Here is an 11,279-nt window from a genome sequence, read left to right as displayed (position 1 = left end):
TTGTGTTCTGTCAGCAGTTGTTGAGATGATGTGAATCTGAATGATGATAAGTGTTCCTGTCACACATCATTATCTGCTTCCTACTCGCTTTTCAGCTCTATTGGACTCTAATCAGCTGCTAACTGAAACTAACCGTGATCAATAACGACTCTGATTAGAAGTGATCAGATCGGACTTCTCTTATCTAATGACTGTAAATGACGAAATGACAGTCAGTGCTACTGGAAAAGTGAAGAGCTGGGCTCGAATGAAGCTGTTTCAACTGCTGTAAGCCGACAATAACGAGGAAAAGAGGGAAGTTCGTCATTATTGATGCGTTTAATCAAGCATTCCGTGTCAGGAACGCTTCTCAAGGCCATTATTGTCTCTTTGCGGTGTGAGTGTGATGGAGTTTGTCCAGAATGATCTCGACACGAGGCGCCACGACTGACAGCAGATCAATTAACTGCAATGATTGGCAAAGCGCAAATATTAGCTGTTCCCAGATCAGCCTTTCATGTATGACAGGGCTTCATCTGCTGATAAACGCGCGGGTGATGTTAGTCGGGTTTCTGCACAGAGCTTCAGTGACTGCGAGCAGATCAATGCGCTCCTGTGATGAGTGTCTCGTTCATTACAATCCACTTCATTGTATTACAGCATAAAAAATAAAATCACAAAATCTTTACTACAAATCATTTCTAACACAGACGAATAACCGGAATACAATCAGAATAAAGTCATAACATTCATTTCTAATTATTCGAATTATTATTAATTTCTATAATTAATTCTATTAATTTCTATAATTTCAACTCGATTTTTCATCAGTAGTAATTAAATACAGTTTACTTAATTTCATTTTTATTAAACATTCAAGCAATTAAACTTAATGTTTTTATTTTAACAGGTTTATAATTAGGCCTATTTTTTTTTTTTTTTATTAATCCATTGCACAAAACAGCATAAAAAATAAAATCGCAAAATCTTTACTACAAATAATTTCTAACATAGACGAATAACCGGAATACAATCAGAATAAAGTCATAACATCTTTGTTGTTATCCGTTTAATTTCTAATGATTTGAATTATTATTCATTTCTATAATTAATTCTATAATTTCAACTCGATTTTTCATCAGTAGTAATTAAATACAGTTTACTGAATTTCATTTTTATTAAACATTCAAGCAATTAAACTTAATGTTTTTATTTTAACAGGTTTATAATTAGGCCTATTTTTTTATTATTAATCCACTGCACAAAACAGCATAAAAATAAAATCACAAAATATTTACTACAAATAATTTCTAACCGCAATACAATCAGAATAAGGTCATAACATCCTTGTTTTTATCCATTTGATTTCTATTGATTTTATTAATTATTCATTTCTATAATTAATTCTATTCATTTCTATAATTTCAACTTTCATCAGTAGTAATTAAATACAGTTGACTGCATTTCATTTTAATTCAACATTTTAGCAATTTAATTTAATATTTTAATTTTAATGGGTTTATAATTATGACTTTTTTTATTAACAATGTCATGAAAGGCCATTAAATTGGGCTTTTGGTTTAGTAATGTGGCTTAAATGAAAGTGAGACTGAATCATGCAGCTTCACGAGTGTGTGTGTAATCCAGGTGCATCCTGACTTTCCTCCTCCTCAGGTTTCTTCTGTCTTCTCCTTCATCTCATTCTTCTCGGAGAGCCAATCAGAGCTCGCGTACCTGCAGGAAGTTTGACCGGTTATTCTCCTCCCTCAGAAAACATCATCCCTCCCTCACTAGTGACCTCCCGCTTTCGCTCATCTCAACCTGATGAGCTGCATGGAAGCAGAAGTCACAGGATTGTTCTCCAGCCATGCAGTTCCAGCCCTCGCACGCTCCTCTTTACGCGCCGACGCCCGCGCCGCCCGCTCACCCGACGCCCTTCTACATCGAGGACATTCTGGGCAGAAACGCGTCCGCGCCTGGCCCGGTGGCGCCCACGCCGACCCTGCCGTCTCCAAACTCGTCGTTCACCAGCCTGATCCCATCTTACCGGACCCCGATCTACGAGCCCACGCCGATCCACCCGGTTCTGACCCAGCAGGCGCTCGCTTACGCGTCCATCTACCCGTTCCAGCGAGACTTTACGCACGCGCTGATCCGCCACGACCCGCTGGGTGAGAGCCAGACTCATTTCTGTCCTGTTTCGATCTAAACCAGAACTGGTGAAGAGCCCGGTCTCATGAAAATGCGTATCAATAGGACAATTTTCAGTGTATATTTGGCGTCCTATTTTATACGCATGTGTGCATATGATACGCACCTACCCCACACCCCTAATCCTAAACACCGCGTTTCATATGCACGCCAAAGTCAATTTCTGCGTATAAATAGCACGCCAAATAGTAACAGAAACTCGTGCTACTGACACGCACTTTACCCTAGCAAGCTCTGTCGCTGCATGCGGCGCTACTTTTACAAAAGTTACACTTTTGTACCTTTTTACCACTACACTCTTAAAAATAAAGGTTCTTTATTGGCATCAATGGCTTTGAAAAAATTCAAACGTATAAAAAAGTTTATAGGTTCTTTACATTTTTTAAATGTTCTTCAAAACGGTTCTTTTAGGAACTGTTCACTGAAAGGTTCTTTTGCGAACCAAAAATGGTTCTTCTCTGGCATCACTGAAAAAAAACACCCTTTTGTAACCTTTATTTTTAAGAGTGTAAAGGGTACATATTAGTGTCTAAAATGCTAAATTAGTAGCTTTTAAGATTACTGCCTTGCATGGTGATAGATTTTGTACCTTTTTTCTGAGAGTGTCTGAGAGTGGTTGACGCTTTCTTTCAGTAGCCTATTAAAAATCTGACTCCACATTAACTGAATCTGGTCAAAATGATGTAACATTACTGAATCAACCTAAATGCGTTCATTTGTACCCACAAAACTCGTTTTTATGGGTTAAGTCGGATTGAAATATGTGTGCGTAAAAGTGAAAGCCGACGTGCATTTAAATTGTGAAATTGTGCCTAAAAGTTGATGTGCTTTGGAGATAGAAAGCTGGGCTTCATGTAGTGTGTTTACCAACAGCTCGTGTGGTTAATAATATCAACCAGACTGACCCGAAGAGGAAGCTCTTCTTGATTTCGAAACTGCAGTTCAAAGCGCATTTCTGTGACCCTGCTGCTGGAAACGAGCGTGACTTCGGATCGTGTTCCAGATGTTGCATGGGCTCTCAGGAAGCGTGTTTGGGTGAGGAAGACTCCGCTGGTCTTCCTCACGTGTTGTCGGTCTGAGGTTCAAACTGCCTGAGCTCAGCGAGCCCTGAGCCTTTCCGTTCACTCCGGAAATCTTGAGCTCTCGATAGGAGTAAGTGTGCTTTCAGAAGCTGTGAGATGTTTTCCTGGAGCAGGACTCGTGCGCGCTGCTGATTATTTTATCCACATCCTCAATACACACATATTCAGGAAACACTCGGCTTCTGATAGCCGGGATCCGTTTTTTACGGATTGTTCGTTTCCTTTCATTGGGCTGAACCTTCATAACTGCTAAAACAACTCAAACACACCTCACGGAACTTAGTAGTGACTCTATACGCACGCTTGCTTTTTAAAACAAAACAAATGCCTATCAAATTTGAGATCAGATATGATTTGTATTAATATGGCCTATACTAAACAGATGATAGCCTATCTAAATAAATACATTTGTATTTAATATATACTCATATCTTTATTAATGCCTTAAAAAGTCAAAATGAGATAACACAATGCTGCCAAGTTTATTACACCATTTGAATTTCATTACTCTTAAATAAAATAGTTTTATGAATTGCAAGGCTAACTGAGAATATGTTATAGGTGTTGTACACAAAATATAAATTTTTTTCTTTAAATGTGACACATGTGAATGTATTTTCTTGAACTGAAATATATGGAGGACAAAATATATTCCCAAATGCTTTTTAAAAATAGAATTATATTTTTAAAATATATTTTCAGAAAATGGCCAAAAATAAATGGGTAGAAAATAAATTATTCGTTATGCGTAATACATAAACATATATGTTTTTGGCCATATATATATATTTTTTATTTTATTTCGTTTTTGCGCTGATATATATATATATATATATACACACACACACACATTTCTGTTATTCTTAAAATAATATTTATTAAATTATTATTTTTATGCTCTAAAATACTTCTACGACATAGGATTGTATATTTAAATATTTTAATAAGTATCTCATTCCCTGAATACATATATTTTTTTAATAGATAGAAAAAAAGATTTACATTTTAAAAACATTTCAAAACGGATCATTTCCTACAGGTCTCAGCACGTGATTAATCGGGTTTTTACAGGCGGGATGAATCAAGTTTCCTCTGTGTTTGTGAGGACTGGACGGATGTTCACCCCATTCACCAGATTAACCAACAGGAAACACATTGACGGAAATTTTGAGTCCTTCTGCTCATAAACTCCAGCTTTCAGCGGATGCTCGAGCTGACAGACAGACAAACCAAACACGTTATTCACCTTCAGTCTGAAGACCTCGCTCTTTATATGCGCGTTTATTCTTGATGTGATCATCACGTGTGTGCACTATGCAGAAATTGGCGTGCATATGATACGCACGTGTTTGACGTGCATATGATACGCATCTACCCCACAACCCTACCCATTGCGTATCATATGCACGCGAAAGTTCACTTCTGCGTATAAATAGTACGCCAAATCAAAACATAAATTCGTGCAACTGACGTGTTTTACAGGTAAACCTCTGCTGTGGACGCCGTTCATCCAGCGTCCTATGCACAAGAGGAAAGGCGGACAGGTTCGCTTCTCCAACGACCAGACCATCGAGCTGGAGAAGAAGTTCGAGACCCAGAAGTATCTGTCTCCTCCCGAGAGAAAGAGACTCGCCAAGATGCTGCAGCTCAGCGAGAGACAGGCGAGTCAACAAGACAACACGAGCTGCACTTTCACTCATCTATTCCACAGCCAAACATGCTTTAGTCTGTGTGTCTTCTGCAGGTGAAAACCTGGTTCCAGAACCGTCGGGCGAAATGGAGGCGATTGAAACAGGTGAGAATCTGCTCTTAATGCACACACAAAGAGTTTATTTTATTATTGTACGCTCTAAAAAATGCTGGGTTAAATACAACCCAGCGCTGGGTAAAATATGGACAAACCCAGCGATTGGGTTAATGCCTAGAAGGTTGGGTTAAACATTTAACCCAATTGCCCAATTGTTGGTTGAAAGCAACCCAATCGCTGGGTTTGTCCATATTTTCCCCAGCGCTGGGTTGTATTTAACCCAGCATTTCTTAGAGTGTAATAATTATACGGAATCCTAGGCTATGATAACTATCCTAAATAATAATCAGAATTGCTGACGTTTCGTTTTAACATTTACAGCAAACACAAACACAACTAACAACCAAAACACGGATCATGAACCAAAAGAAAAATGCACGGTACAAATAAATATATTTTATATATGAAGGTTTTCCACTTTTAAAGTGACTTTAATCTTAAGAAAAGCAGGTTTTTATTGTTGTACTATTTTATTATGTTATTTTTATTACACTATAAATGATTTTTCGAAGTTAAATTGAGATTAGGTTATTGGAGCGCGTTTTACAAGAAAATACTATTTCGGTCTTTAACAAAATCTCACGTTTAATGCGTTACTTGCGATTTCTGGGTGAAAATACTAGGTGTTTCTACACCTAGCCTATTTATTTATTGTTATTTTATTACCCTGTTCGTTCGTTTCGATCGCTGCTTTATAACAGCGCAATAAATAAATAAATAAATAATTCGTTAAAAAAATAAAACGGAATAAAATGTATACAAAATATAAATACGAAATAATAATTTTTATTTTAATGCAGTGAAATAATTGTACTGTATCATGCTTTCTACTAGGCTATCTTTAAAGAAACATGTATTTAAATAGGCCTATTTTAATTATCATCTAATTTCCTGAATATTAAATTCTAAATCTGAACAACAGGCCTATTTTAGAATAGGCTATAATATTAATATAGCCTAAAGTTTATAATTCCTAGAAAATCTCTATAATATTTATCATCTTTTTTTTTTCAAAGACGGCAAATGGATAAATAAATAAATGCCGCTAAATGAAAAGCTCCAAACAACATTTGATATCGACATGCTTGTGTGATGTTGGTGAAACAGGAGAATCCTCCGAGCGGTAAGAGAGATGTGGAGGACTCGGGCGAGCAGAGAAACTCGGACAGATCGAGTCCAGGCGAGTCTGAGGATTCAGATCAAGAGCTGGACATCGAGGAGGACCCACACTTCTCCATCAGCCCTCAGCTATGAGTCCATCTCAGCACTGTACATACTGTATCATACTGTACATTTAGTAGCACAATTAACTTAATGGATGTGTAGATTTCGATCCAAACCTGTATCTGGTGTCTGGTGGAAAATATTTTGTGTTAGTCAATAAATATTTTGGGGATAAGGTATCTGTTTAATTTGCCTTTTTAATGCATAATTATGCAAAATTCATATTTCTAAAAGATGAAGGTTACATGAGAACCTTAAATGGTTTCAAAGTGCATGATTTGAGCTGTTAGCTGCTTACACATATTTTCAAAACTTCACACACAAATCCAAGAATTGCACACAAAATGCAAAAAGCCTCACATCTCTTGCAAAACGAAGCACTGCGTTCAAAATATCTCAAATCTCAAAAGCAAGCATTTGCAAACAGCTTTGCCATAATATTAATTCCTGTTAGATTTGTGTGTGTTACATAGAGAACTGTGTGTTGTGTTTTGCTGAGAATTAGTGTCTGGTTTTGTAGATTTGGTGTGTGCTTCTGCTGTTTGAGTGTCAGCTTTCAGAAACTGTGTGACACGTGAAGATGCAGTGTGTAAGCAGATGAAAACAGCTGTAATATGGCAGATGTTGTTTCCTTTAATCTGATGTAATGACGAATGAGCATTTAGAGCATTTAGATTAGATTTATCAGTGTTATTAGTCCTTTATCTGTTGATTCACAATCCTCTCATCATAGCAGATGATCTGTTAGTCATTAAAATCAATCATCACCTCCTGAATGAAACAACAGCACAGTTTGAGATCTGGAGCTCGGCGATCTGCTTTTTCGGTTTCTGCTTCAGCTTATCGCTTCCAACAAGACAAACATGCAGGCCTGAGTTTGTGCTAATGCTGTAGTTAATGATTGGACAGTGAGAGGATCCTGGGTGATGAATCACAGCGTTCTGTGCATCTGAGAGAGTTCAACAGCCCTGCAGCGGTGAGAGTTTGCTCCAAAACCAACACCATGAGCATCGATTCAGCCTGAATTGAGAAATGCTTCACAAATCGTGATCCTGAACAAAACAGCATGTGAACTGCACTTCTGACCGCAGGCCCAAACACATCAGAAACCTGTCCTGAGCATGTCTTTACCTCTGAAGAATGAAGAACCTTTGAAGCTTTTGAATGCACAAAAGGTTCTTTAGAGTTTTGAAATGTTCTGCACACTAATGGTTCTTTTAAGAATTGAGGTTCTTTGAGGAAACAGAAACACTTCTTCTATGGCTTTGCTGCAAAACATGCTTTTGCAATCTTTATTTTTAAGAGTGCATGCAAAAACCCTCTTAAAATGTCTCAGTTTTTTTGCCACCAAAACTTTAGATTCATTCATTTGTATTTGTTATATTTTCTTTATACCCTCATGTTGTGTTCTAATCATTTTGATGATGAAAATGCTAAAAATGTTATCACATTGAACTTAAACCTGAAAATAAAAGATAATTTATGCACGTTTTTGTTATTGTTTATTGAAAAGCAAACAGCACTTGACTTGAGTGAACAATGAGGCCTGAGTGATATTTTCCTGGTTACACTTGTGGTGTTTCTGGTCAAAAATGATCCTGCAAAATTGCTTGTAAATCTCTCATTGTGCTATCAGCAAATCTCAGATTCAAGCTTATCTCTTTATCACCTTTTTTCATTTTAAATTAGCACAGGTTTTGTGTTCCGATATGGAACTGATTGATTGTAGACCTCATTGAGCTCATGCACTGAGTGAAAAAGTATTATTTGTGGATGATTTTCAGTCAAAAACTGGTCAATAAGCTCAGATCAAAGAGGCCTATGACCAATCGGTTCCATTTGTGATAATATAGCATAAGGAGAGATTTACAAGCAATTTTAAAAGAGGACTGTCATTTTAAATAAAGTGAAAAAAATAACTATTTGTAAATAATTTTGGCGATATTCACCCAATAATCTGCATAGTGCATGAGCTCAGATCAATGAGGCAAGCAAGCAGCTCCATAAACAAACAAAAAAAAACCTGTGCTAATTGAAAGAAAACTTTAGAAAAACATTGAATCCAAGATTTGGTGATAATAGAGCATGACAAGAAATGTAGTTTGTTGTAGGTCGGTCATTTTTGACCAGGACAAGGATTTTCAGAACAGCTCAAAAGCTTTTCTGACTAATAAAGAACATATTGAGGCTTTTCTTGTAGTTTTTGAAGAAACTCTAAATCTGAGACAAAAGTTACAGTTCAATAAAACAAAACTGATATATCTATTAAGTCTCTTGAGCTAGAACACAGAAAATATTCAAATGTGCTCTAAGAATGTTTTGCTAACATTCTCATTCAATTATGAAAATGTTATTTCTCTATTTGTTCTCTGAAACATGTTTTTTCTTTAAATGTTTTTTTCTTGATTTTGCGAATGTTAAAGAAACATTCAATTTTGCAGACATTAGAGGAACGTTACATTTGAATGCTGTCTGATGTTAAATAGTAACATTTAAAATTGTTACATTAGACAAAAGTCTAACTGTTTCGGAAAAATGTAACATTCTGAGAACATCATCACAGACCACATCACTCTGACGGAATGTTCCATTAACACTTCTGTTTATAACTGACAACGTTACATGGGTTAATGCTAATATATGTGAGCCTGCAGCACAAAAGCAGTGTTAAGTCGCTGGGGTATATTTGTAGCAATAGCCAACAATACATTGTATGGGTCAAAATTATAGATTTTTCTTTTATGCCAAAAATCATTAGGATATTAAGTAAAGATCATGTTCCATGAAGATATTTTGTAAATCTCCTACTGTAAATATATCAAAACGTAATGTTTGATTAGTAATATGCATTGCTAAGAACTTCATTTGGACAACTTTAAAGATGATTTTCTCAATATTTAGATTTTTTTGCACCCTCAGATTCCAGATTTTCAAATAGTTGTAGCTCAGCCAAATATTGTCCTATCCTAACAAACCATACACCAATGGAAATATTATTTATTCAGCTTTCAGATGATGCATAAATCTCAATTTCCAAAAATTGACCCTAATGACTGGTTTTGTGCTCCAGGGTCACATATCACTCACTTCCAAACTCGTTCTGTTGGGCAAAAAGCGGCCTATCCTCACGAAACCCCCCCGACTGAGTATTTATGATCTGGTGCTGTGCTCACGTTTACAGAAGTCATTATTTTACAGCTCAGACAGTGAAGCAGAAAGTCTGACGGCGATATAAAAGCTCCATCTCCAGCTGAATTAGGCCTAATTGAAGAGCAAACAGCACACTTGAGTGAACAATGAGGCCTGAGTGATATTTTCCTGGGCTGCCGGAGGAATCTTGTCCTCACCTGAAGGCCGCGAGCACTGCTTGTTATGAACAGAGAGGGTCTCTTTGACGACAAATGCTCAAATATTGACCCATCAGCCTGAGATACGTCCAGTGGCTCTGATAGTTTAATTGACAACAACTCTTGCTTCATCAGATCAATTAGCGTGGCTCTTTCAGGCCTGTTAGCTCTCGTTACAGCACTGCCGTGTGTGTGTTTAAAACTCCAATCAGTCTTTTCCATGATGGCAGAGATTCTGGCCTCTTAATGGCTTGTTTGTTCCTCTTTGCTCGGGCAAACCTGCAGATTGCTTTTATGTGCGGCCGTGAACGAGCTTGTGAGACACGGCCTGATTTATTCATCCTGTGACTTAATGATACGTGATAACAAGGCTTCCATTAAAGATTCTGGATGCAGTGATTAGGCCTTTCCAAAGCAATTAGACTCTTCCTCTCAGCGTTTACAGACACAACAGTGAGTGAGCGTTTACTAAGGAAACATTCAGCTGTTCTGCCTTTGATCAACTCTAATATCAACTCTAATGAAGATCATCTCACTGCAGGACTGGACAATGAAATTAGTCTGTAAACACAAGCATAATCATTGCAAGGTAGATAAGTCAGCCAGAACATGCGTTTTCACTGAGCAGACACTTACTATCAATCCAACTAACATTGTGGCAAGGTTTCAAACATACATTCTTCCAGTAACTTTTTATAGAACATTGGTTCAAAGTTATCTGGTCTTTAATAATATTGACAAAACACACACACACATAAACAAACTAAACAAATATATATTTGTATACATCATTAATGGAACTTTTTTTCTGAAACATTTTAGTCACATATGGCAAAAATAATAAATTTTCTAAAATACTTTTAAATGTATTTCAGAATATACAAAAAGAGCCAAAAAATATTCTAAATCTGTCTAAACAGGCCACTGTAAGATTGGAAATGTATGTTTTTGCCCCTGAAATACATTTTGAAATATATTTTGGTATATGATGGCTAAAATTTCAAAAATATTTCATTTAACTTTATTGTTTGCAACATATATTTAACATATTTAAAATATAATTTGGCCAGAATTTTGTTTTTTTTTTGCCATGTGTGGTTGGATGTTCATGTGATATTTTTAAATGTTACTGCTTGTTTCAGAACATTCAACAGGAACATTCCCATAATGTTTGCAAAATGATAAAATGGAATGTTCCCTTAATGTTTGCATAACTGTTTTATAAATTGGACATTTTCAACATTCAGAGAACATTCAGAAACAATGTTTTTAAAACTTAATGGGAACATTATCAAAAAGTTCTTAGAATCTGTTTTTATCAGCAAGTAGTCTCTGATCAGTGTTCATTTAGCTGAGCAAACGTGTGTGTGTGTGTGTGTGTGTGTGCTGTGCTTCAGTAATGTATAGTTTTCTCCAGTGGTTTGAGTTGTTGGTGTTTACAGTGTCAACGTGTGAAGCATCCTGCAGTCGTCTGCTCAGTGCAAACACACACTGCTCATTAATTTATCAGCCTCAGATAAATGGTGTCCATGTGCTCAAGGTCAAGCGTCACACACGTGTTCACACACACACACACACACACACTCACACACACACACACACACACACATCCCTCAGTCACCGGGTTAC

At 36.7% G+C, this 11,279-nt stretch overlaps 1 protein-coding gene across 1 annotated transcript; it reads left to right on the top strand.

The window, feature by feature from the left end:
- Positions 1–1,534: 1,534 nt before the first annotated feature.
- LOC107659700 (hematopoietically-expressed homeobox protein hhex-like) lies at positions 1,535–7,596 on the top strand. Its single transcript, XM_016448724.1, has 4 exons — positions 1,535–2,150; positions 4,755–4,933; positions 5,017–5,067; positions 6,187–7,596. Exons 1-4 carry the CDS (start codon positions 1,847–1,849, stop codon positions 6,331–6,333), a joined length of 681 nt encoding a protein of 226 aa, XP_016304210.1. The 5' UTR covers positions 1,535–1,846; the 3' UTR covers positions 6,334–7,596.
- The last annotated feature ends 3,683 nt before the right edge of the window (positions 7,597–11,279 follow it).

This window comes from Sinocyclocheilus anshuiensis, unplaced genomic scaffold (assembly GCF_001515605.1).
Source record: "Sinocyclocheilus anshuiensis isolate Anshui unplaced genomic scaffold, SAMN03320099.WGS_v1.1 scaffold75, whole genome shotgun sequence".
Classification (NCBI taxonomy): domain Eukaryota; kingdom Metazoa; phylum Chordata; class Actinopteri; order Cypriniformes; family Cyprinidae; genus Sinocyclocheilus; species Sinocyclocheilus anshuiensis.
Note: the sequence above shows the minus strand (reverse complement) of the source record. Positions and strands in the feature narration are given on the sequence as shown.

Bases quoted from the DNA above. Each gene is read 5' to 3' on its own strand.
- LOC107659700 (XM_016448724.1), top strand. From the start codon at position 1,847: ATGCAGTTCCAGCCCTCGCACGCTCCTCTTTACGCGCCGACGCCCGCG. The intron at 2,151-4,754 runs GTGAGAGCCAGA...CGTGTTTTACAG, and splicing joins GATCCGCCACGACCCGCTGG to GTAAACCTCTGCTGTGGACG. The intron at 4,934-5,016 runs GCGAGTCAACAA...TGTCTTCTGCAG, and splicing joins TGCAGCTCAGCGAGAGACAG to GTGAAAACCTGGTTCCAGAA.